General features: G+C 43.1%; 1 protein-coding gene across 1 annotated transcript in view; it reads left to right on the top strand.

Moving 5' to 3' along the window:
- adamts18 (ADAM metallopeptidase with thrombospondin type 1 motif, 18) overlaps positions 1-24,924 on the top strand; it is a 57,515-nt gene that overhangs the window by 7,564 nt on the left and 25,027 nt on the right. Inside the window, exons 4-14 of the mRNA XM_086107621.1 lie at positions 3,505-3,784; positions 4,642-4,856; positions 5,819-5,902; positions 6,671-6,830; positions 9,448-9,553; positions 10,571-10,708; positions 10,790-10,943; positions 14,294-14,389; positions 14,583-14,731; positions 20,042-20,214; positions 22,884-23,014. Of these exons, the coding sequence (XP_085963747.1) occupies positions 3,505-3,784; positions 4,642-4,856; positions 5,819-5,902; positions 6,671-6,830; positions 9,448-9,553; positions 10,571-10,708; positions 10,790-10,943; positions 14,294-14,389; positions 14,583-14,731; positions 20,042-20,214; positions 22,884-23,014 (1,686 nt within the window). The remainder of the gene's footprint in view (positions 1-3,504; positions 3,785-4,641; positions 4,857-5,818; positions 5,903-6,670; positions 6,831-9,447; positions 9,554-10,570; positions 10,709-10,789; positions 10,944-14,293; positions 14,390-14,582; positions 14,732-20,041; positions 20,215-22,883; positions 23,015-24,924) is intronic.

The following is a 24,924-nucleotide window of genomic DNA, read 5'->3' as shown; positions in this document are numbered from 1 at the left end:
AGATGCCAGCTTGAGAGGAGGAAGATGAAGAGGGGGAGTGCGTGGTTGGGTTTCTCGAATGGCTGAGGGATGCTGTGTGTTTGTGTGTGTCCTTTGTCATCTTTCTCACATAAGACTAATGGGCGGTGTGGAGGACTTCAAATGGATGCAAACTGAAGCCATACATCAAAATCCGACTCACTAGTGTTGCCTTCACATCAACTGCAGTCGTACAAAAATGGGATTTGTTCGCCATGTGGTTAAATAAAGTGCAGAACTTCTTTTTTTTTTTTACTCTAGAAACATTTTCCCCTGGCAAAAGCATGTGCTTTTTGTAGTGCCCATTCAGGAGATGCTCCAAAGTTACAAGGGCGGCAATAGTCACTCAAAAACTTAAATGATAACATTATTTTAGCCTGTTGCTGTATTCCACAGTCTCAGAAATCTCCTTGTGGCATTTGCTCAAGCAAAATAAGTGAATAACTGATCAAGATGATGCAGAGGAAAGTCTGGATCACTATTAGCAAGGGTGGAAGTCAACGTTTGATCAGAAAATCATTTATAAGCCATTCATTTTTAAGGGTTGTGTTGTAAGATGAGTTTGAAATGACATTAAAAGTCGTGATAGGGAAATGAAGCTTCAAATTTGCTTCATGAACCAGTTGTATTTTTTTTTTACTCCACTAAATGGCACTGGTGACTTCAAGAAAGTGTTGTAAGAAATGACGAGTCAATGTGCTTTCAGCCCCATGTTGAACACCGAATGCCATCTCGAGGGCTCAATAAACATAATAACTGGTTCATGAATCATTTTAAAGCTTCATTTTCCCATCACTATTGAAAGTGTTCTGGTCCCACAATTTGGGGCATATATATGGTCTAATAGAACTAATTATTATTAATTATTATTCATTAATATTGATTATTTTTCTCTCACTATATCCCAAATTGGTGGGTCTGGATAAAGAGTGGTTCACTCTACTCGCGATGAGGATCCCACTGAGATGGCATTGTCACCCACGGAGAGGAGCGTCAACACACCCTCTGTCGCCCCCACCTCATTATCCTATTTTGGGCCACAATGGCCTAACCCTTAAGGGTCCATACATATGGAAATGACTATCAATGCACTCTGACTGTTCCAGTTTTACACGCAGAACTGGAAGTAACGTTGCAATTGTGATGCTGATGATGTCACAGAGTCATGCTAATGACGATTAGATTCGCAATGCCGCTCAGTAAATAGAACGGGGTTGGTAAAACAACACATTACAGACATTATGTAACTTTAATCAATTTCGGTAATTAATGTTTAATTTATACATCTTGACATGTTGACGACTTAATCCTCTCTTCTTTAACTATTATTCGTAACCTGTAATTGTTGTTGAATGCTTTATGAATCCTGTAATGCTTTACTGTAGGTTTGATGTCTATAATAAATTATGTGTTACGTTTGTGCCAAGCATACATTTTGGAATTTTAGCCACGAAGAAAACTCGAATTTGGTTTCATCGGATCGTATTGCATTTATTTGATTATTTTCTGTCAACGTACTCGCGCACCGCTGCCGGTCTCCTTGCTCTTCTAAATATAATATTACCACCTTGTGCTTCTTCCCCTTACAAGACCCATAATTCTTCTGGTCACATGACTCCCCACAGATGTGCAGTAATCACTGGTTTGGGGCTTCTGGCCACTGGGTTCCCCCTGGCCCCCGCCCTCCCCCTTGTCTTTATGGCGTGTAAGCACTTAGTCATTTGCGTCATAATGTCATGGTACGGAAACCTTAAAAGGAGTTTATAAAGAGGCCAGTTTAGGATATTCAGTGAGCTGGCTTGTGCATGAACAAGATGACATTATTGACCAGGCAGGTTGATGCGCATTCATCATCTCGTCAATAATTTTCGAATGCAATTTTCCCTTGCCTTACTCATGACCGAATCGTCACATCTAGTCCAGACTCATTCACTCGAAGACCTTTTGATGTGTAGAAGAAAGAGAGCTAAAAAGTTTAACCACTAACTTTTGACGTTTTAACTGACAGTCTTCCCGGTTGAAAGTCACTAATTTTACCTTTGTACGTTGGCAAATGAAACGAAACGCGAGGCACAGCAAAGACGGCCGATACGGCGTGTGATATATTAGGCTTCAAACGGCTAATCCTTTTGAAGAAAAGTCACATAGCACCGCTCGAGGGCAAGGGAAACTTTCCGAGCAACGATGACAGCGATATCGCTTGACGTCGTTGTAAAAACTCCAGATGGGGATGAAGAGATGAGCAAAGCGAAAGTGACTGATAAAAGCATCCTGACCTCTCCTCTCTGTCCTTACCGCTCAGCTTTGATTCCTATTTTAAGACTCCGCCACATTGATTGGATGTCAACTGTTGAATTCATGTTCACTATGCTCTTGACTAGTGAAGGACTTGATGCTATATACACTTTCCCTTCAAATATATTGTCATATACTTCATATGCTTGAGCATCGTCTATTTCCTCTTTTGTGAATAAATCGCTCATGGCTGACTCTGTCTGGAAAAGAACCTTGGTCATTCATGTGTGTGTATGTGTGTGTGTGTGTGTGTGTGTGCGTGTGTGTGTGTGTGTCCGTACGCGCCCCTGTGCTGTCAAACCAGAGCGTGTAATGCGTCCGCGTGAAATGTAGGCTAGAGGAAGTTTACGTTCCACACAAATTAGAACGACTCAGGCTCAAAGCGTCAGCTCCACAGCGAGCCCAGTCGTGTTTTGACAACACCAGCTTCTCTTTTGTCGGTCGTCTGTTTATTTTGCAACCTGCTAGTCGACTGTGTCTCGCACACACACACACACACACACACACACACACACACACCCTTAGATACCCAAACACGCTCACTCACACCAAGGCCAAAGGCCAGTGGGTCAGTGGGTTGATGTGTGTGTTTACGTCTTACAGTGTGTGTTGGCAATTCTGATGGGAATTAGTGGCTATAGACAATGAATTGCTGACCCAGCAACCCTAAATTTAACTAATTACCTCTGCCAAAAGCAGAAGCGCAAAGCAACGTGCTGGACTAGGCGGTATGGCCTTGAAGATCCATTTTTCACAATAATTTAAAAACGGTGGTCGACTGGTTAACATGTTCGCCTCACGGTGCAAAGGTGCAGGGTTTGATTCTGGCTCCGGCCTTCCTGTGTGGAGTTTGCATTTTCTCCGCCGGGTGGGATTTCTCCGGGTATTCCGGTTTCCTCCCATATTCCAAAAACATGCATGGCAGGTTAATGGAACACTCTAAATTGATCCCAGGTGTGATTGTGAGCGCCGATGGTTGTTTGTCTATGTGTGCACTGCGATTGGCTCGCAACCAGTTCAGGGGTACCCCGCCCACTGCCCGAAAACAGCTGGGATAAACTCCAGCATACCCTGTGACCCTTGTGAGGATTAGCCGATCAGAAAATGGATAGATGGATGGATTCCCCTCAAGTTATCTGTTTCTTACTGGGTTTTAAAATCCTGATAGTGCGCATTGTGTCTGTCTCCCAGTCAGGTTTGATCCGTGTGTCTGAGCACGAGTACTTGATCTCGCCTCTGCCTCAGCATCTGGCCCAACATCACAACTACAGTGCACCCGACGGTCACCAGCCGCACGTCGTCTACAAACGCTCCGCCGAACACGTGGTCCGCCAACAAGCCGGCGAGCCGTCGGGTCTCGGAACATCCACGCAACACCAGGTCCAACGACCGCACCAGGACTATCCTCAACACCAGGACGACCAAAACGGGCACACAGAAAGGCAGCATTTCTGTGGGCGCCGCAAGCAATGTATGTAAGGGAACTTCATTTCCTTCTACTTGTAAATTATAATATAATATTTTGGTCTCATTGATGTACACTAAGGATTCTAACAGGGGGTTGTCGACTTTTTATACCTGCCGTAAGACAAGGAAAAGCATAACAAGCATTTCGCGCATTTCATGTACAAGGGAGCTCAATGTGCTTCACACAGTTAAATTGTCAACATTCAAAGGCATTTACAAATCAGAATAATTAAAGATATTTTTGTAAAAAGTTGACTAAAATTAGTAATTACTAAAACAACATACAGCGCAAGAACAGGATTTTGAAAAAAAAAGATAGAAATGCCTTGAAGACCTGAAACATAGGTATGGGGGAGCTTTGTTTTCAACCTGGATTTAAAAGTATTGACACTTTGGGCGAGTGTCAGTTCTGTTGACATCTTATACCATTTGCCTGCAGCATAACAACTAAATGCTGATTCACCGTGCTTGCTTTGAACTTTGAATTTTACTGACCAACTTTGCCTTCGCTTTCCTTCCCATACCCTCAATTCCTACACTGCCTTGCCGACAGTGTTCTGGTAGGATCAGGTTGGGCTTTTAGGTCAGGTCACAGTAGGTTTGGTGTAGGGCTCGGTCAGCCTACATACCCACTGACCCATATACTCTTCAATGCTTTGTCAGGCCACTGTTGCCTTGTTGAACCGTATAGAAATACAATTGACCCTCATTATACATATTAAATTAGCCTGAAAATAGAAAGACAATAACGCTGCACGGTCCATGAAGGCATGCTTAGTGTAGAATAACACCTACAACGAACATGGGGGACCCCAAATACTCTTCTGGCTGACTGGACCACAATGCTTCTCATATTCACAGACACTCCCAAGCCTCCCACTGAGGACCCTTTCCTGATGCCAGATGAGTTTGACATGGCCGACGATGAGGGCCCAGGAAGGCCAAGGCGGTCTCCGATTGACTCCAACCGGGTCGGAGGTCTGAATGTGGAGACCCTGGTGGTGGCGGACCGGAAGATGCTGGAGAAACACGGCCGGGAAAACGTCACCACCTACGTCCTCACCGTCATGAACATGGTCAGTGTCAAAAAGGGAAGGCAGTTGAGGGCCTTAAGCATCATTTGTCATGTTTCAACCAAATAATAAAGACTGGACTGTGTTAACCCTTTCATGCACCCTGTAACCTGATAAGTCTACTGTAGTAACCGCTGTCCCCGAAAGGGTTACAGCAACTGGTATCCTAATGGGAGATGGTACAAGTTAGATAATTTAGGACCATTAACCATGGAAACTAACAATCTACCTTCCAAACTAATCTTACATGACACGGCTTTTCCGCAACTCACTCTTCCTGACTCTCCCTTACGACATTGCGACCAACCGCTCTTACTTTACTCTGCCTGCCTGCCTGCCTACCTACCTGCAAACTACCTCCCTACCTACTTACAGATGCAAATCGGATATTTTGGGACCTTTTACATTGGAAATGCAGAGAAATGCGGATCTTACCAAACCGAGCCGAACCATACCGCTTGGTGGAAATGAAACGGGGCTATATTTTTTTTCCATTGGCCTGTCTGGCTTAGATGGACAGACAAGTGGCAACATGACCAAGTACTTCGTTAACATTTTGTCTGTCTCCTAGTCATAGGACCATCGGCTTTGGTGAATTTTACCACCGACAGAACATAATTTAATCTTAGAGTAGGATCAGACCAAGAGAATGCCAACCGTTACTCCCCTACGGGTTGGACCGTACCCATTCTCAAGCTCTGCCTTACGTGTTCAAAAAATGTGGTTTCGCAGCGCTTTCAGTGGCGCCGGTGGCTTCTTACCGTTCTCCTAAATGCAGCACTCGTTCAATACCACGAGTGCATCAATGACAAAGACTTTCCACATTTTCGTCTATGGTTCGTGCTGTGTGTATTGGGCCGTGACGACATGCTACCAGGCACACACAGGGTGGTAACTGATTTTAGAGTTGGCTCATTTGTTGAGTTAACAGCCACTTTTAGTGCTCTTTTTTTCCCCCCCTTCAGGTTTCCAGTCTTTTCAAAGACGGCACCATCGGGACAGACATCAACATTGTGGTAGTTAGCTTATTGCTACTGGAACAGGACCCGGTGAGTGAACTGGCTGGTAGTGTCACTCTGCAAATATACAGTAATTGTAGGCTAGGGACCAAACCCTGCTGTGAATGGCTCAAATAAGGGTGCTCGCAGGCACCAGGTAGCCCCCAAGGGCCACATTAATAGCCCAAGGGCCTGTTCTAAAAAAAAAAAAAAAAAAATAGCTCACCGGTGATGGGACAATTGTGATTTACAAGAATGTTGTAGTAGTAGTTATTTGGAAAGGTGAACATTGGCAGATATTTATCCAAGTAAAATGCTGCAAATCGATATGCATCAGTTTCCTAATTATGATGAAAAATCATTAACATGATCAATGTCTTCACTTAAATGAATACAACTAATTGCTAATTATAGTATACTATAACCACAGCCCTACTGGTATGGATTTTCCTTAACCTGATGCTGAGTCTGATATTTGTCAAAATACGTTTCCGACAACCGATTGATCAGGTGACTAATTAAAAAACAAACAAACAAACAAACAAGAAAATTGAGTAGATAGATAAAATAAATTTTATTTGCTCCGTTAACGCTGCTTCTTTTTTTTTTTTTAATAGATGTTTCCCTTCAACACACCAAAACACACCGAATTCAAATGATCAGGATAATACATAGAAAAAAAGAATTACAAATAGTTTTTTTTGGTGAATGGCAATTATTCAGGGGATCAAACTATTTTTTAAGATGTGATTATTTATCATTATTATTATTATTTTTTTTTTTACAAGATTCAACTCATGTATTTCTGCTCAACAACAGCTTGGCCTGACCATCAATCACCACGCTGACCAGTCACTCAACAGCTTCTGCCAGTGGCAGTCAGGCCTGGTGGGTAAGAGTGGTAAGCGGCACGACCACGCCGTTCTCCTCACCGGGCTGGACATCTGCTCCTGGAAGAACGAGCCCTGCGACACCCTGGGTAAGGCAGCCGGCCAAAACCAACTTCCCGTTCTCCGTTTTCGGTTTGTTTTTACCCTTGAAGGTCTCGACCACCTTCTGCTGCTCTATAAACACGAGGTTGTTAGGTTTAGCTACCACGAGCGAGTTGCTGACTCGCTCCTGTTGATGCGCGGATAGTAGGATTCCTACAGGTGCTTCACACTCTTAAAGTTTGGCTTTGAAATGTCGCACGTTCAAGAGTTGAGATCTGCTCGGCGTTTAAATGACATACTTTTGCCATACTCTCAACAGAGATGAAGTCAGCTCCAAGTCCTACCATACATGACTAAGGTCTTTTAACCTTTTGCTTGTAAATACATTTAAATTGTGTCAATGTGCATTCTTTTACTAATTTCAGGAAGATACCTTTGTTGTCATTGCTTTGCCTTTGAATGTCTTCAGCTGTTTTGTTTGGAAATTCTTTTGCAGGAAGTCTTGTGCCTTTGGTTGTGTGAAGCACAGTGAGTTATCTTGTAGATGCAATGTGCTATATTGATAAAGTTGTCTAGCCTGGCCTTTTCAGCCATGCTTGGGGTTACAAGTTCAGATTTCAAGCCAGAGTAGGTAATGTTTTCACGCCAAGGTTAGGGAATCAAATTGGTGTTTCAAGCTAAAAGACGATTTTCAAATTTGGTTTTCAAGCCACGGTTAGGGTTTTGAGTCAATGTATCAATCGAAGGCTAGGGTTTCAAGCGAGATTTTACAGGCAAAGTTAGGGTTTGAAGACAGTGTTAGGGTTTTTCGGCTTTCAAGCCAGAATTAGCATTTCCAGACACAGTTTTAGGGTTTCCATCCATCCTTCCATTTCCTCAACTATTTTTTTCTTGATCAGGGTCGTGGTTGTACTGGCACCTTTCCCAGTTGACTTTGGGTGAGGCGGCGGGGTGCACCCTGGATTGGATGCCAGCCAATCACAGCAGTTAGGGTTTCAAGTTATTCAACTCGCCACTCGGTTTGGGCTTTCAAGCCAGGGTTAGGTTTTAAAGTCAGGGTTATGGTTTCAAATTAGGTTCAAGCTTGGAAAAAAAATGAATCACTTTATTTAATGTACCACCTCTTATAGGGCCTTGGTAGAGTATCGCTTCACAAATCTGGCATGGCATCAAGTGCCACTCGGTCGGCACCAGACCAGGATTTAGTCCTTTTTTTTTTCTTGCCTTTTCCATGGCTACCCCCCAGAGACGGATGGATGGACGAATGGAGTGACCTCGGGTAATTGCTGGAAAGTCTGAACCGTCCTACCCAGGGAGTCTCCCATGTCTGCTTGGAAGTCATTTGGGTTCAGACTGCGGTCCGAAGCACATTTTCATTCCTGTTATTTTGGTTTGGATTAAACTAAAACGTCTCCACTGACTAAGCAAGGTGGATGTAGAAGTACCCCTTGAAGAACACGCATGCCACCGATGCCTGTTTATAAAGAAGGCTTAGAAAACATTCTAAACAGTAAAGTTTAACCAACACCAGCTTCACAGATCAACACAAAGTTTGGCAGACATGTCTATGACGATATATTGGGAAGAACCAAATAAATACAAGGACCCGTGCTTGAAAACATTTTCAACCAGCAAATCTAGGGAATTTCAGGGCTGCGATAAACTCAAACGAGGGAACTTGCCCAAAATTTGGCCCCATTCGAAAGTAAGAATTCAAGCCAGATGGGAGATGCTCAATTGAGAAGCCCCCCCCCCCCCCCCCCCCGTGCAGGTGTCAAATGTGATGATTGTTTTCAAGATTCACCATGAAAAAGAGGTGCTACGGTATCTTCTGGAAAATATTGACCCGAGCACCAGCTTGACCAATCAACATAAATTTTAGTGGGCATGTCTATCCTATGCCCTGCGATTGGCTGGCAACTGGTTCAGGGTGTCCCCCGCCTTCTGCCAGAAGATGGCTGGGATAGGCTCCAGCACCCCCCGCGACCCTAGTGAGGATTAAGCGGTTCGGAAAATGGATGGATGGATGGATGGATGTCTATCCTAACTGGCACCACAAAAGGTCTGAAGGACCTATGCCTAAACTTGAACAGGAAGACATCCATTTTCCTATGAAGCAGCCATGGTAGAATTCCAGGACTATGAAAAACTCCAAAACAACCATTTGGAGTGACTTTCGGGACACCTTTGACGAACACCTACCAGGGAATTTCTGTCCAAATGAGCCCCTATCATAAGCAGGTTCCCGAGGCATATGGTCTACGCTAGATTGCAAAACTTTTTTTGGGGTGTGTACCCTATTTACATGGATGGAAAATGGCATGAACATTAAATATATTTTTTATAATTTTTTTGTTATTTGAAAAGCAAAACGGGCCCGGACACCAGCTATTAAAAAAATGCTACTTTCAATTTTTTTTTTTCTTGAACGATTTAACCCTTTCAAGGACAGCGGACACTACAGTGGACAGCTTATCATGTTATCAGGTGACAGGTTATCATTATTGGTGCATGAAGGGGTTAATCGGGGTGCAGCATCTGTGTCTAAGTTTGACCATCATTCACCATAAAAATGGTGTCCGACAACCTGTTCATCACCTTGCGGAGCTGAAATCGATACTCCTTTTGCTTCGTCTTCATTCCGAGTCATTCTTCTGTCCTCAGGTTTTGCTCCAATCAGCGGCATGTGCAGCAAGTACAGGAGCTGCACCATCAACGAGGACACGGGACTGGGCTTGGCGTTCACCATCGCTCACGAGTCCGGACACAAGTACGTCCGTCGCGCCTCACAGTCACGACGTTGAAGCAACCAAGTGGCAGAAATTGCAATCGTAAACTGGAAGCAGATGAAGCCTCCGTGTTATCGACCGAGAGGGGCCTCAAACGTCACACGCGGAGACACAAACGCGCTTTGACCTGCCAACATTATGTCCAAATTCGACTGCTGGAGAGAATAGCCCAGGGCGGACGCCGCTCTGTTTGTGTTTGTGTTTCCATCGAGACATACGTTTGATTGGTTGAATTGACATTGTTTAAAAAAAATTTTTTTTTGTTTTTATTTTATTTTATACGGTTAAACGCATCTGCTTGCCTGGCACTCGCCCAACACAAACCTTGAACGTGTTTTCTCCTGTTCATCACCAGGCTGCTTCAGTGTCAAAAAAGCATGAAAGCATGTTGAGTCATGAGATCAATTGGGGCAGAAACACAATATTGTAATGCAACAAATATAGCGAAGCCTCACAATTTGTAAGGGTAGGGTATCAAGACCAGCTGTGAAAAGCATTTAGCGGATGCCCACCCCTCATTTTTGTATTGCTTACATTAGAAGGTGAAAACCCGAAAGAAAAGTTGAAATGACTCTCATTTGTCCAGATTCAGATTCAGAAAACTTTATTTATCCCCGTGGGGTAATTAGGACTTAACAGGTCATCCATATCAAAAGCCAAATTGAAAACCCATACTGAGACTTGACACCCTATCCCTAGTTTAAAGCCTTCATTTGAAACGCAAATTTGTCTTGAAAATCGAATGCACATCCAAACTTACATTTGTAACTTTAAAAATTTGCTTCAAACTGTAATATGAAACATCATCCATTGTTTTAAAACCTAACCCTGTCTCCAAAACTCTCGTGTCCTTGACACCCTAACTTGGAACTGTCATTTGAAATCTGTACCCTAACTTGAAACCCTCATTTGAATCCCGAATTTGAAACTCTTAAACCCTAACAGCAAACTCAATCTTGATACCCATTGTTTGTTTGTTGGGGTTTTTTTTGCTTCAGTTTCGGGATGATACATGACGGCGAGGGCAACCCCTGTCGCAAAACCGAGGGCAACATCATGTCCCCCACCCTCGCCGGTAACAACGGAGTCTTCTCTTGGTCCATCTGCAGCCGCCAGTACCTCAACCGGTTCCTTGGGTAAGCATCGTTGCGATCCCACCATTTGCTTGGATGGTTTTGTCGATTGTAATTGTGATGCCCGATGGCGTGTCCATCCAGAACCACTCAGGCGTCCTGTCTGGTGGACGAGCCCAAGCAGATCGGTCAATACAAATATCCCGAGAAGCTTCCCGGGCAGCTGTATGATGCTGACACGCAGTGCAAGTGGCAATTTGGCTCCAAGGCAAAGTTATGCCGCCTTGACTTTGTTAAGGTAAGCGCGTGAAAATCTTTTTCAACTTTTGTGGACTTCTAGTTATTTCTCTACTCAACTTTTGAAAAGGGGCTTGGTGTTTTTTTTTTTTATTGAAGGCATCTCATCAGTGAACAAAGCAGTCTAACCAGCCTCAATTTTTCATATTTGAGTCTTTTAAGGGTTCATGTGCTATACCATATTTGAGTCTCTGGTCTGCTGTGGGATTTTATACCTCTTTAGTGCTTCCATTCCCCGAATGAACTCCTGACTATCACTTCCATCCAGGCATTGCTAAACTTCGTCTTTCGTGAACTTCATTAGTCATTAGCCATCGATCATTGGTCATTCCGACAAGTCTTCTTATCTTAAAGCCTCTGATTGTTTTTGTCTACAGAATGAACTCGTCTTTACCGGGGGGGGAAATCCTTAACCCTTTCTTTCGACCAATAATGATAACCTGTAGCCTTATACTATGATAGGGCTGTCCACTGTAGTAGCCGCGCTGTCCCTGAAAGGGTTAGATCCAAATGCAGACCTTCCTGAACTTCACAAGCCTTTTACAAACCCTTCACATGGGGTTTGGTGGCAGTATTTTCATATCTCCAGCAACATATGCAAAGTTTCAAATTTTCATCTGTTAGTGGCTCTTCTGTTCTTGGAATCTTTGGTTTGGCTTTAATGAAGCACTTTTTTTTGCAGTGTTTTGGTTCATTAGTGCTTTGTCTCATCTTCAGCTCTTTGAGTCCCCATTAAAAAAAAAAAAAAAGTCCTTAACATAGAGTTCATAATATATCTTCTGAACTTCACCGGAAAAGGACTTCAAGCTATTCCCGCAAATCTTTTGCTCTGTCGATCCTCAGCTTGTTTTGAGCCATTTCCATATTTTGGTACTTTAGTGGTTCCTCTGCTTTTAAAATTGTTGTCCAGAAGCAGAATTCTGGCTAGTCCCCGACCAAATTCCTTAAAACTAAATCCAGACCTTCAACCTTTTCCTCTCCAGTCCCCAAGAGAAATTCTCTGAAACCAAGGTCAAGATTTTTCTGAATGTCACCTCATGTAAAGTTGAACTTATCTCTGTACTAACTCAATACTGTTTGATGGTCTTCGGTCTGGAGTAAGATTCTAGGCTCTCTTCTTCTATTCCCTGAGACAAATCTTTTGAACTTCACCTCAAGCCTTTCCCACACTTGCCTCACTCTTTGCATTGCATGAAAAACAACATCTATAGAATAGTCCTGGACTTCTTATGGACCAGAACTGTCCCACATTAACAAGTCTTTGATACCATTAGGAAACCCCAATAATGAGCACCCCTGTCATAAAGGATCCAAGTACTGTTGTCCTCACAGCATCAGTGATGTCCTACTAAATGAGCACTTTATTAATTGCCCTGATCTTTGTCAAATGGCGCAGGAAAACCCCCTGTGTTTTACTCCTGGTTTAAATTCCCTCAATGGGCAGAGCCCTTCGACGCCAGTCGAGCACTGTGGGCGAGGTGAAGTCTTTATGTTCGCTGTTATTCACATGGAAATGCTGCTTGGGTCTCTGACCGCTGGGAAATAGACTCAGACAAATGCTATAGCTAGCGGATTAACGCTCAACGCTTCATTAGGGCTTTTGGAGCTGTTTCACATGGTGTTGATGAGATCGTGACCTGTTAGAAGAGGGTTTCTTCATTGAAAATGAGGGCGGCAAGGTAAAAACCATAAAAACGGTTTGCCTTTTGTGTGATGCACAGCGACTTTGAGGCTAACCCTCGCTTGAAAGCAAAAATGGCTTCAAACCCTCACCCTAACTTTAGACCCTCAACCTCGATTTGAAACCCCAACCCTGGCTCGAGACACCGATTGGAAGCCCTAATCCGTATTTAAAACCTTTATTTCAAACCGTAATTTGAAGGCTGAACCTTTGCCTATAAACACAAATTTGGAAAATCAAATTTGAAAATCGAATTTGGAACGCCAACGTATTGGATTGAGATCATTTTAAACCCGATTTTGAAGCCCTAACCTATTGGTAGGCTTGGAACCCTAAACTTGGCTTCAAACCCAAACCCAAGCTTGAACGACCCTTGCTTGAAACCCTAACACAGGTTTGACACGATCCATTCAGCCGTCATCTGAACCGATGAATGTTCCTCCTCTTCAAACCCTTATTTCAAACCCTAAGCCATGCTTGAAAGCCTTGTCTGAAGCCCTTCCCTTGCTCGAAACCCAAATTAAAATCCCAAACTGTGTTTAAAACCGTAACCCGCTTATGGAACGCCAACCCTGGCTTGACACATAAACCTTATTTGAAACCCAAACATTTACTTTTTGAAAACACAATGTGGATTGAAACTTTTAACTTCAAACACTAATTTGAAATCCTTATCCTATCTTGATAACCTAATTTTGAACCCAAACTTTTAATTTAAAAGGCCTATGAATTAAAACTTCAAAGATAATCCTAGTTTGAAAGCCTAACACATTATTGATAGTGTTATTTGAAACACTCACTTAGTTGAAACCCTATTTTGAAACTGTAACCCAGGCTTGAAACCTTACCACTTGTTAAAAACCCCACTACATGCTTAAAACCCCAATTTGAAGCTCTAAACCTTGCTTGAAAGCCAAATCCATGCCTAGAACCCTAATTCGAGGCCCTAAACTTTGTTTGAAAATACAACCCAGGCTCGATACCCTAATTTGAAACCCTAACCCATTCTGGAAGGCTCATTCACCCCGGCCCTCCGTCCCGGCCGCTTACACGGGCTGGCTGCCAGCGCCGGCAGCCTGTCTCCCGATGCGAGGCTCTCCCTCTGTGCTCACTCACTCGCTCCGTTTCTGTATTATTGGGTCAGATGACACACACAATTATAGCCCGTTTCATTAAAGAAGCGCACTGATTAGGTTTGACGTGAAGGCTTTTTTTAGGGGAGGCTCATTGTCGGGCTTATGGTGCAGGGGTCCACCACGGGCCCGACAATGAGCCTCCCTTCTGACGCTGGCGAGGAGCAGCTGATGCTCACTCAGCAGTGATGGCAAGTAAAGAAGTACAAATACATTTACACTCATTTACTACAGTACAACAACTGTAGTAAATGAGATTTTTCTGTTCTTTCTTTGAGTATCGATTCTTCGGATGATTCTTAATTTTCAATCCCTACATTTGAAAACAGAGTGAGATCTTGAGACTTGAAAAACAGATTTTTATGGGGTCCAAATGGGCATAATTGGTATTCATAATTCATTTTTCCTTTGCACCTAAGTACATTTCAGATTTCGTAGTTTCCACCTCTGCCACTCAGGGAAAAGAACCAATAGTCATGGTGGACTAGATTTCACCGCATCCAGTCCTCTGTTGTGTTTGTGTGTCTCATCTGGCAGGACATCTGCAAGTCGCTGTGGTGTCACCGCACGGGCCATCGATGTGAGACCAAGTTCATGCCTGCCGCCGAGGGCACCAGCTGCGGCCCCGACATGGTGAGTAGATGCGCTCCATAATTAACACCGGATAGACTGCCTGGGAAAATGTATTTATTTGATTGAATTTTAATCATTTCATTCATTATAATCCCATGAGGGGAAATTGAATTGACACCCCCTGAAGTCTCCATTTTTTTATACACAGGCTGAAGGAAGAGAAAATTGATTGATGTGTATTGTCTTCTGTTAGTGGTGTTGGCGCGGCCAGTGTGTCAAATATGGGGAGCACGGCCCCAAGGCGGTCCACGGCCAGTGGTCTCCTTGGTCCCAGTGGTCGGAATGTTCAAGGACATGCGGAGGTGGGGTCATGTACAGGGAGCGCTCCTGCACCAGTCCACGGTAAACACGCATGCACACAGACACACTATAGACGGCAGTCATCATGTTGTCACCCTTGCAAACCGGGCTGCTCCCACATATAAGAAAAAAACATGTAAAATAGAACAACTTTTATTTAATTTTTTTTCATCCGTTTTTAGAACACCTTAATCTAGGGACTGCCAGGTAGCTGTCAGCACACACACACACACACACACACACACATAGTCAGCTGACAGTCCAGACAGCAAGAAAATCTCTCCCCATGCTCCAGACAAGGGTGGGGCAAAACCTCTTCAAAAGTGAGCTTTTTGCGCCGAGAGCTGCCAACGTCCCGCATGGCTGCTCGCTCGCACAAACGTAATGCCGCACATCCCACAGTGCCCGACATCTCTGTAAGTCCCTCTTAACTCGCACGGGGGAAGCAGTCATTTTGTAACGCACTGTTTGCTCCTTTCCAAGGACATTGGAGCCTTGCAGACTTGACTTACCCGAATTTTGTGTTTGAAAGCGAGTCATCATATTTCACTGCCAAGCTACGGCCACATGCAATGCCAAAAACCAAAAGGCTTTAAGATATAGCATCACCCACACTGTAAGTCAATTATGTGCTTACATTTTGGTAGCAATGAGACATAGTTTTTTTCTGACTACTTTGTCTTTGAAAGATCCATGGAAATGATGAAAGATGAGCCAGCAAGGGCTGGCTCAAACCAAAATGGGAGACTTGCGATTTGGTTTACAGCAAATTTTCCTGAGAATTTTTTGGGGTCAACTCATGAGAGCGATCCCTCCCAAATTTCATGATTCGCTTAGCTTTTGGGGTCTGAATTTTCAAAAACAAATTGCAGGCAGTGCTACCGAGCCAATTTACAGGAGTCATGCCTGGTTGCTTATACGACTGATTTACTCCGTGTTGTACAACCGTGGGGGATAGATAGATAGATGGTGGAATTAATTGCCGGGGTTTGCTCGTTGGGCTCTTGGCCGATGAACATGAAGCAACAGTCAAGACAAATTTTATGGCTGGCAGCACTTTTCTTGTTTTTTTTTTCTCTTGCATTTGTGTTTCGTCAAGCAAATACATTTTTTTTTTTTAATTGAAACAGTTGGCAGGTGGGCTGAAGGTTAAGTATGGCCGGTAATGATCGCTTGAGGGGCGCAATATTTCTGTTGGATTTGTTTTGACTTGATATAATATACAGTATATATATATATATATATATATGTATGTATGTATGAGAGAGACAGAGAGAGAGAGAGAGAGAGAGAGAGAGAGAGAGAGAGAGAGCTTGCTAGCTCGACAGACAGATGGCTAGCTAGCTAGCTTGAGAGAGAGACAGACAGCTAGCTAGATAGCTAGATAAATTAACACACCTTTTTTTATATAGCGCATTTCATACACAAGGTAGTTCAATGTGCTTCACATAGTTAAAAATGTAGCAGTCAGAAATGCTTTAAAAGGCCTTAGTCATAGATGTAGCAAAAGGCATAGTTTTAACATTTAACATTGAAAAGCATTTACATAATAGCAACGTTGAGAAGTAAGTAAAAGAATTATAAATCTATTCCAAAAACAAAAACACAAGTAAAAGTAGAAGATAAAGATGTCCCGACAAAAAGATCTGAGCACAAGAGCGTCTTAATCGGCTAATGAACAGTTTTTTGTTTTTTTTCTAGTACATCACAAAGGTTTCACCAGGTGCCCTCCTCCTTTACAAACACACAACGAGGTCAGTTTAAATATTTGGACCGTTCACTTCACTGGGCTCATCAGCGCTTGCTTAACAGCCAGGCAGACACGGGCGCACCCGGCCCGTCTCCTAATCCCTCCCGCCGGGGATCAAAGATGTTTTCTGCTCATATGATACACGTTACCCATACGCCACGTTCGGCTGAGCAAGAAGGGCCCACAGAGGAGGCCCTTCGCAAGCCGGTTAGCTGTCTGGTTCGTTTATCATTCCTGCGGCAGAGAGAGAGGCTTGCAACAGCTTCTGCAACTATGAATGTTATGGGGTCAGTGGGACATTGGAGGTAAGGTGTCCGAACTTTAAAGGGAACATACTTCATTTTAGATTTTGTTCTTTTTTCACAATGCAAAACAGTTCCTGGGTAAGTTGAATGATCAGGATAATTTTCAGGTCGATCACAGTGAGCAGCGGTGTGCGTATGTACTCGTTCAAACACGTTACTACAACTGCATGGAAGGTATGCCATGTTGGATGTAACTCGACTGGATGTAGCGGTATTTCCCCCCTCCTGCATAACTTTGCGTTCAAAACTTGGATCAGTCTGGAAGCATCCAGCACCAATTGCCACAGTGCGCTGGAATGACCCAGATGCACAGAAGTGCAGAGTTGAAAGGGATTTTAATCGGGCTTCAAGTCAGCCCTCAGGTCATTCAGAAGCTCCAAAATTCCATTTCTGAATAGACGATATGTGGCAATCGTCTTTGGGTGGCATTTCTTCCATATTTCAAAAACCTTAAATGTTGATCTCAGTTGCATCTCAGTGAGTCACTGTGCCGTGGCGAACTCATTCAATTGTGTTTGCATCTGTGTGTGATTGTCCCGCTGTTAATCTCAGTGATTAATTTGGCAGCGCCCCTCTCCTCCTAATCAGACCACAACCAGATGGATTAGCCCGAATCTATTTGCCTCTCGCCAATGTCATTCACACCCCATATGCTGCTTCAAATTGTCAGCTTTGCGTGTCCTATCAAAATGACACGAAAACCAGCACAAAGTCTGTAAATGTATGGGCACGACTCCATCGACTCAACACGCATCCACTTACAACAACAAAAACGGGCAAGAAGGGTCGAGGGTTTTTGAGCACAGCGCAGACAAGGCACCTCTTTGCTAGGCGGACACCACAAATGCCTGCTATCAGACGTCTTCAGCACTGGAAATCAAAACCAAGATGATGTCATTTCGGCTATTGGTGGAATGAGGAATGGTAATGCTAAAAGCAACGCTAACAACAAAGCCATGTGCATCTCTTAACTGTGTGTTTGAATTGAATTGAATTGAATACAACTTTGTTGTCAAATGTGCTGTATGCATACAGCACAGATGAAATTTCTTCCCTCTTAACATAAAACAAGAGGAGCCGCTGCGGGTGTCTGCGCCGAATTGAGAATTCTTGTCGCAACATGAAGGGCAAAGTATTTGTCGAGTCTGCCTAATTATTGTGTTCTCTTCATCTTCATCGAGCCACTTTTGAATTATCTTTGAACTTGACCCCCTGAAGACTTTTTGCCTCAGTGCCGCGGCCAAAGTTATCTTCATCGAGCGTCTTCTACTGTGAGTTCGGCAGATTAAAGCCCTTGTAGTAGCTGCTCCAAAGGTGGAAAATGAATTTTGCTTCCCCCACGTCCTCCACCTGCCTCCCCCTACCCCACGTAGCACCTGCCAGATCAAACGCGGTCTACCCTAATCCCGGCCAACAAACCCGAGAGATTAGGGTCACAATCTTGACCTGACCGTGCATATTTTGTCACAACACTCGATGTAAAGAGGTGAGGTAAAGGCTGAGTGGTGCTTGATTTGGAGCCCCAGACTCTCCTTCAGGAAGGTCCTCCAGGTGAAGACCAGACATTAGCTCCTCCTGTTGCTAGGCAGATTTAAGTGGAGCTTTCATGCTTCAGTCCATTTTAATGGAACTCTTGTATGTTTCACTCTTCTTTTTTGGACAAGTGTTAACACAGCAAACAAAATTGTATAAAGGTTACGGTTTACTCAACTAGGACTCATGTAAAGCTGAAGGATAACTATTCAAAATGCGTCACAAATAAACCACATGATGGAACACTCATTAGACTGTTGGCCGCAAGTACATTAACAGGAAGTAAAGTTATTTATCTTTCCATTTATCTCTATTTAGCGCAGCAACAATAAACACTATTGACAGACTCCAAAGGTCATTTTCAGCCTCTACAAACCGCAGGTTAGATCGTTTGGAAAAGAACTCTGTTTTAAACCAAGTGGTGCTGCAAATGTGTTCTTTGATCATTTACTGCTCCCAAGAGAGTGTGTCTTGGTTCACAGTGTTTTTTGGAAAGTTAACATTTACTATCAGCAGCTCCATTTAAAGAATTCAAAATTGTCAGGGGCTTTCTTGACTCTGAACTTTTTCAATTGCCCTTTTGACTTCTTCCTCAGTGACATGAGAATTTAATTCCTGGTTACTGTTTTTGAGCTCCACCACCTAGTCAAAATAAATATCATCCCATGGGATGGTTTTTAAGGTAAACTAAGAAAAAAGTACTTGGTGTGTAAGGGACAATCGTCTGTAACGAATGACCCCTTCATTCAATCAGTCCTTTAAATCGAGGTTACAGTGTAGTTTAGAAATATAACAATAAGATTAAGAAAACCTTTATTCATCTCACAATGGAGAAATTCCCAATTTACAGCAGCCAAGTAATGAAAGGAAAAATGTAGACAGAAAGTACAGGAGCTGCTGTAAAGGCAGCCAATCTCGCGGCGCCATCTTGAAGTCATTCATTTCAAGTCATAGATTTCATTTCATGTTTTTGAGGATGCAACACACATTCCCAGTAGGGTTGAGGTCAGGGTCTGCTGGTCAGGGGCTGCTTTAGCGTAGGGGTGTCGATGCGGAAGGGAGGTTGTCAGTCCAAGCAAACAATCTGGCTCATGTCTTGTTTTGGAAGCACGATGATGACACATGCTATCAAATGATCACGGTAGAATTCCTTGAGGCAAACTGCACTTGAGTATGCCGTGTAAGCATATGGCCGGTCATTTGTGATTATCTGCAGTAATAAGATGAAGATTGTGATGATGGCGATCCCCACAAACTCCCTTTCACCCCCAATAGAATACACTCGGAACACCGTTCCATCACTCCTCCGTTAAATGGAATCCAGGATGATATTGCTTCTCCCCACCCCCAGCCCCCCAACACCTACACACACACACACACACACACATGCATGTGTTTCCTCGATATTCCTGTCCTCCCGTTGGGTTTCTGTTTCTAGTCAGCATTCTTTAGTATCCTCGCCAAGTTGAGCAACATGACTGTTTTTATGAGATCGGCAGGAGTCTTCCGGGTGCGCGCTAGTCAGAAACTTTTTGGTAACTAACGTAAATAGCTAAAGTCAATTTTCTCCACCGGCGGTCCTGCCGGAATGTTTGAATTAAAGGCTGTGGGAAACCCAAAGCTTGCTAAAAGTCATCAAGCTTTGTCCAACATGTGGTGATGAATGGGATAATGTTTTGTTCTTCTGTTTTGTTTGCATGTATTCGCAAAATTTTTCTGTGTTTTTCACGATTTTCAATCAATTCTGACAATCGTGTCTTCCAGGCCGCAGCATAACGGCAAATTCTGCTACGGCCCCGGCCGCCACAACCAGCTGTGCAACACTCGCCCGTGCCCGCCCAACAGCGTGGATTTCCGGACGCAGCAATGTGCTGAGCACAACAGCAAACCCTTCAGGGGCTGGTACTACAAGTGGAAGCCGTACACCAAAGTGGACGGTAACGTTTGCGCCCCCGTTCACTGGGGTAAAACCAAAAACGTTTTGGTTGGATTTACTCCATTTTATTTCATGAAGCGGTTGCATGGAATAAGGTCCTCTGGGTCCAGATACATTTTTTAAGTAGACTATAATTCGACCTAACGAACGTACCTGGATCCACTTGAATGTCGCTTGAATTCCTGCTAAGGACAGACAGCATGAGCTTAATCATTTTCACCTTTTTAAAATATGACCAGAAAAGAGGCAGAGAGAAGGCCAATATTACCGAAGCCAATGGTGCCAATTTATTCTTTGCATAAGACATTTGTACATGTCGGAAACTTTTAACCGAAAGCATGTGTTTTCAAGCTGCCAATATTTTGCACAAGTTCATAGCGTTCTAATGTAAACTTGTCAAACAAGTAAAATGTTATTTGACAAAAGGGAAAAACTTGCTGGCAAAAAACCCCAAAACAAAACCAAAAAAAAACAAAAAAACAAAAAAACGTTTTCAAATCTTGTTTGGTGTCATTAGAAAATAAAGTAAATCCCAAAAAGTGAGCAAAATGTGTCTTCAATCTCACTGTCATTGCTTAAAAAGAAAAATGGGATCTTTGTAAAAAAAAAAAAAAAAAAAAAACGACTAATAATAATAATAATAATAAATAAATTAAATAAATCCCAGGTTCTCTACAAAAGTAATTTTGAGCAGACCCACTAGAGTGTATTCAGTCCCGTCACGGTTGGTCCGTCCAACATTAAGTACTTTCTTAATTAGTTCCCCGTAATTGAATCCTTGGGAATATTTTCGACATAAAGCGCAAAGAGCTACAATCCGATTGGCCGGAGCGGCTCGTCTTAAACACACAAAGGAGCACGAATTGCTGCCGATGAGCTTTGTCTGGTCTTAATTCACTTGATCTTCCGAATTCCAGCCCAAATCCCTTTAATGAGATTTTTTTTTTTTCCTGCCGCGCCGAAAGCTCCATTGACTGCGGCTGTGGCCCAAAAAGCTTTGGGCAAAGGATCACTCGATGTGATATGCATGGCAGCTAGTGGTGTCCTTGCATAGGTTCTTTTTTTTCTGGTATTAGTACTCTACTTGAGTATTTATTTGACAGACTTTGTAGATTTACACCCTACATTCAAAAACAGATACCTTTACATTGATATACTTATTTTTTTGTCAGAATGCGCTGTTTTTTTTTTTCAACCTCCTTCTAACTTTTCCTCAATCAAACCGATTGAAGCGGCACTTCCACTTTTTTCCCCCCCAGTCTGTTTTGACACAAGTATCTGAAACGTGAGAACTTTTGCCACCTCCGACGGGAGGCATGCAGCCACTTGCAAGCCTTTGACATACTGGGAAAAGATTGGAAAAGAGGAGAGGGAAGGAAAAGGGGAAGGGGGAGGGGCGTCGTGCGCTGAAGGACAGCGATCTGTTTGGCCGCCGTCCCGGGCCCTGTTTAAGCTCTTGATGAATAGGAGGTTACGGAGGGAGGAAGATTGTAAACTGCCACGGGAACTGAGGGCCAAGTCACCTTCGCTGCCATCTGCTGAGACTTGTCGAAAAGACTCTGCTTCAAGCCATGTTAGAAATCCCCCGAAACACTTCACCGTCAGTGTTTTCCCGCTCAGACCTCACTTGAAGTTGGAGCACCACTAATCACACACACACACACACACACGCACACACGCACACACGCACGCACGCACGCACGCACGCACACACACACACACACACACACACATAGATCTCATATTTGGTTGTCCTTTGCCTCATTTTTGACCATTTTTCACAAGACTTTGGGGGGTTTTTTGTTGGTGGTTTTCACAAATGTTTTTTAAAAATCTTTTACTTATTATTCTTTACAAAATCACCAATACCGGATTGAATACCTGACAAAGACAAGGTATTTCATGTTTTCACTTTGTTTTTTTTGAGCAAATAATCATTAATTTGCAATTTTATGTCTGCAATGTGTTTCCAAAAAAAAAAAAAAAGCTTGGACATGTGCCAAAAAAGACAGCGAAAGTTGAGGAATGCTCATCAAACACCTGTTTGGAACATCCAATAGATAACTGAGAACAGGTGGGTGCCATGATTGGGTAGAAAAAGAAGTTCCCTGAATTGCTCAGTCAGTGACGATTAAAGATGGAGGGAGGTTCACCTCTTTGTGAACAACTGCGTGAGAAAATAGTCAAACAGTTTCGGGACGGTGTTCCTCAACTTATGATTGCAAGGAATCTAAACCACTTTATTCTCACGAGGGTCGCCGGCTGACTTTGTGCAGTAGGCGGGGTCCTCCCCTTAACAGCCATTCACACTGACAACCACACCCAGGGACAATTTCGAGTGATCGATAAACCTCCCATGCATGTTTTTGGGATGTGGGAGGAAACCAGAGTACCCGGAGAAAACCCACGCAGGCACGTGGGGAAAATCATGCAAACTGCACAGACGCCTGAATCCTGACCACTACACTGTGCATGCATACATATAAGTACAGTATACACACACACACACTCGCACACACGCGCACGGACGCACAGTATATTTTTACACATTTTTACCAAACTTTATTCTTTCATTCTTTATCGAATCAAGGAACCCGTTTCAGAAAATGTTCTGCCTTGGGAGGTTTGTTTGACTGTTTTCCAGCCTAATTGAGGGATTTTTCTCTGCAGACGAAGACGTCTGTAAATTGTACTGCACGGCCGAGGACTTTGACTTCTTCTTCGCCATGTCCAGCAAGGTCAAAGACGGCACCTCCTGCTCCGACCACAAAGGCGATGTTTGTATCGACGGCGTGTGTGAGGTACGAAAGATTCTATCAATGATTCCGAATGCTTTGATGACCTTTAAAATTCAGCATAATGAAAAGAAGAAGAACCCCCCCCCCCCACCCCCCTAAAATACAGCGTTACCTTTTGAGTGACCAGACCAACTTTTTGACTTGCAAGCAAAAAATTGAAATGCAAGCACTGTATCGTGGCAGCGAATTTTCAAAAACGAGTTCAAGTGCTTGCTTGAAGTCATTCATTTGTTGAAGTTCACGGTCAAACTAAACATAAAACAAAGAGAATTGCGCAATACGTTTAACTTCATGTTAACATAAAATGCCATAAATGGGTTATTGAATAACACTGAATGACTTTAGACAGCGAATGTCTGAACACAAACAATGCAGCAACACATGTAGAAGGGCAATATAAATCGGCTCTTGGTCATATATTGTTTATACTCTGCGAAAGCGATGAATATATTGCAGCATCTTACACGGTCACTTCGTTGTGAAACTCTTCTTTGTGTACTTTGTACGTCTGCACTACACTACCCCCTTGTGGCTACAGCGCATCAACCATATGGAGGCGCATAATGAATTAATCATGATAAATAAGCTAGTTAATTTTTTACATTCTATTTAATTATGGCTAGATGCATTTTTTTATGAAGTACTCATGAGTGTTATTTTTCTGATTTCCAAGAGCGTGTTACAAATTTTTTGTCAATGTTTTATGAGTGTCTGCAAAAGAACTTTAACCATTTCTGACAACTTCGACTGTTGTTGTTTTTTTTGTTAGCCAGTTTAGCACAAAGTTTTGACTTCTCGCAGTCATTTTAGTTGCCTTGCGAGGCGTAAAAGCACATGGGTGAATTCTGTATCGATGGCGCTTGTGAGGTACAAAAATCTCTATCAGTGATTCATAATGTCATGATTCCCTTTAAAAAAGAGAAAAAAACGCAAATGCTGTAGCAGGCCAGTCCACAGAGTGACCGCCGTTCAATCCCTTTCGTCCCGCTTGGACTAAAACGTCGTCTCTTTCACCGACTTGGGTAGACCTCAAGTGTCACCTTTCAGCAGCCGTCAAGAGCGCATTTCCAAACAATCATTTGAAAACTCTGACCATGATCTTAACGCAATTGTCTTGCGGTCCAACCCAAACCGACGCGTTGACACTTATTTTGTCCCGTTTCCACAGGCGCTATTGCTTTTGGTGGGCCACCAAGCATCGGCTTTAATTGGCACCGACTTGAATTGCATGTGAAGTTCAGCGTATTTATAGACATTGTGGCGTGCCTTACTGAACCGTATGTGGCAATGCGATCTCCCAATTTGGACGAGGCGCATGTGAATTAGCATCATCGCAGTAAAATAATTACAGCTGTGTGTCAGTTTCTACGGAGAAATTTTAAAGGAGAGTGATTGGATTTGAGCATTCGAACGGGTCGAAAGCTCGGTGTCAGTTTACGGCCCATTCCGCACGATGTCATCTAATTGGTTTTTTTTTGGGGGGGGGGGTGTATTCAAAGGGCATTAAACACAGCCAGGGTGGAATGCACTGTAATCTGCAATCCTGAAATTGCTCCATACAATTTGTGTGGCCTTGTTGCTCAACACTTAAAGCGCTCACTAGTGAGCATGTATTTGTACTGTTTTTCAAAAACAATTATTTTTGTTTTATTTTTTTCCCCGATGTTTTGACCTGTCTTCATGGATTTGTAAGAAAGTCTTCACTTATTTTATTTTTATGATTCTTCCCTTATTTTTGACATTTATGTCGCTCTCTTTCTATGATTTTCCACTTTTATATGTTTTTTTAGCAACTTTTTGCTGTTTTTAACTCCAGCTAGGCTACTGTAAATCCTGAAACCATTTGGACATTTATGTATGTATTTATTTATTTATTTATTTTGAACGAGTTTTCAACTCAAAATGAAATCAAA

The sequence above is a fragment of the Hippocampus guttulatus genome, chromosome 3 (genome assembly GCF_054856545.1).
Source record: "Hippocampus guttulatus isolate MCC_2025c chromosome 3, RoL_Hgut_1.0, whole genome shotgun sequence".
Lineage (NCBI taxonomy): Eukaryota > Metazoa > Chordata > Actinopteri > Syngnathiformes > Syngnathidae > Hippocampus > Hippocampus guttulatus.
The sequence above is the reverse complement of the archived record's forward strand: the minus strand, read 5'-3'. Positions and strand labels throughout refer to the sequence as shown.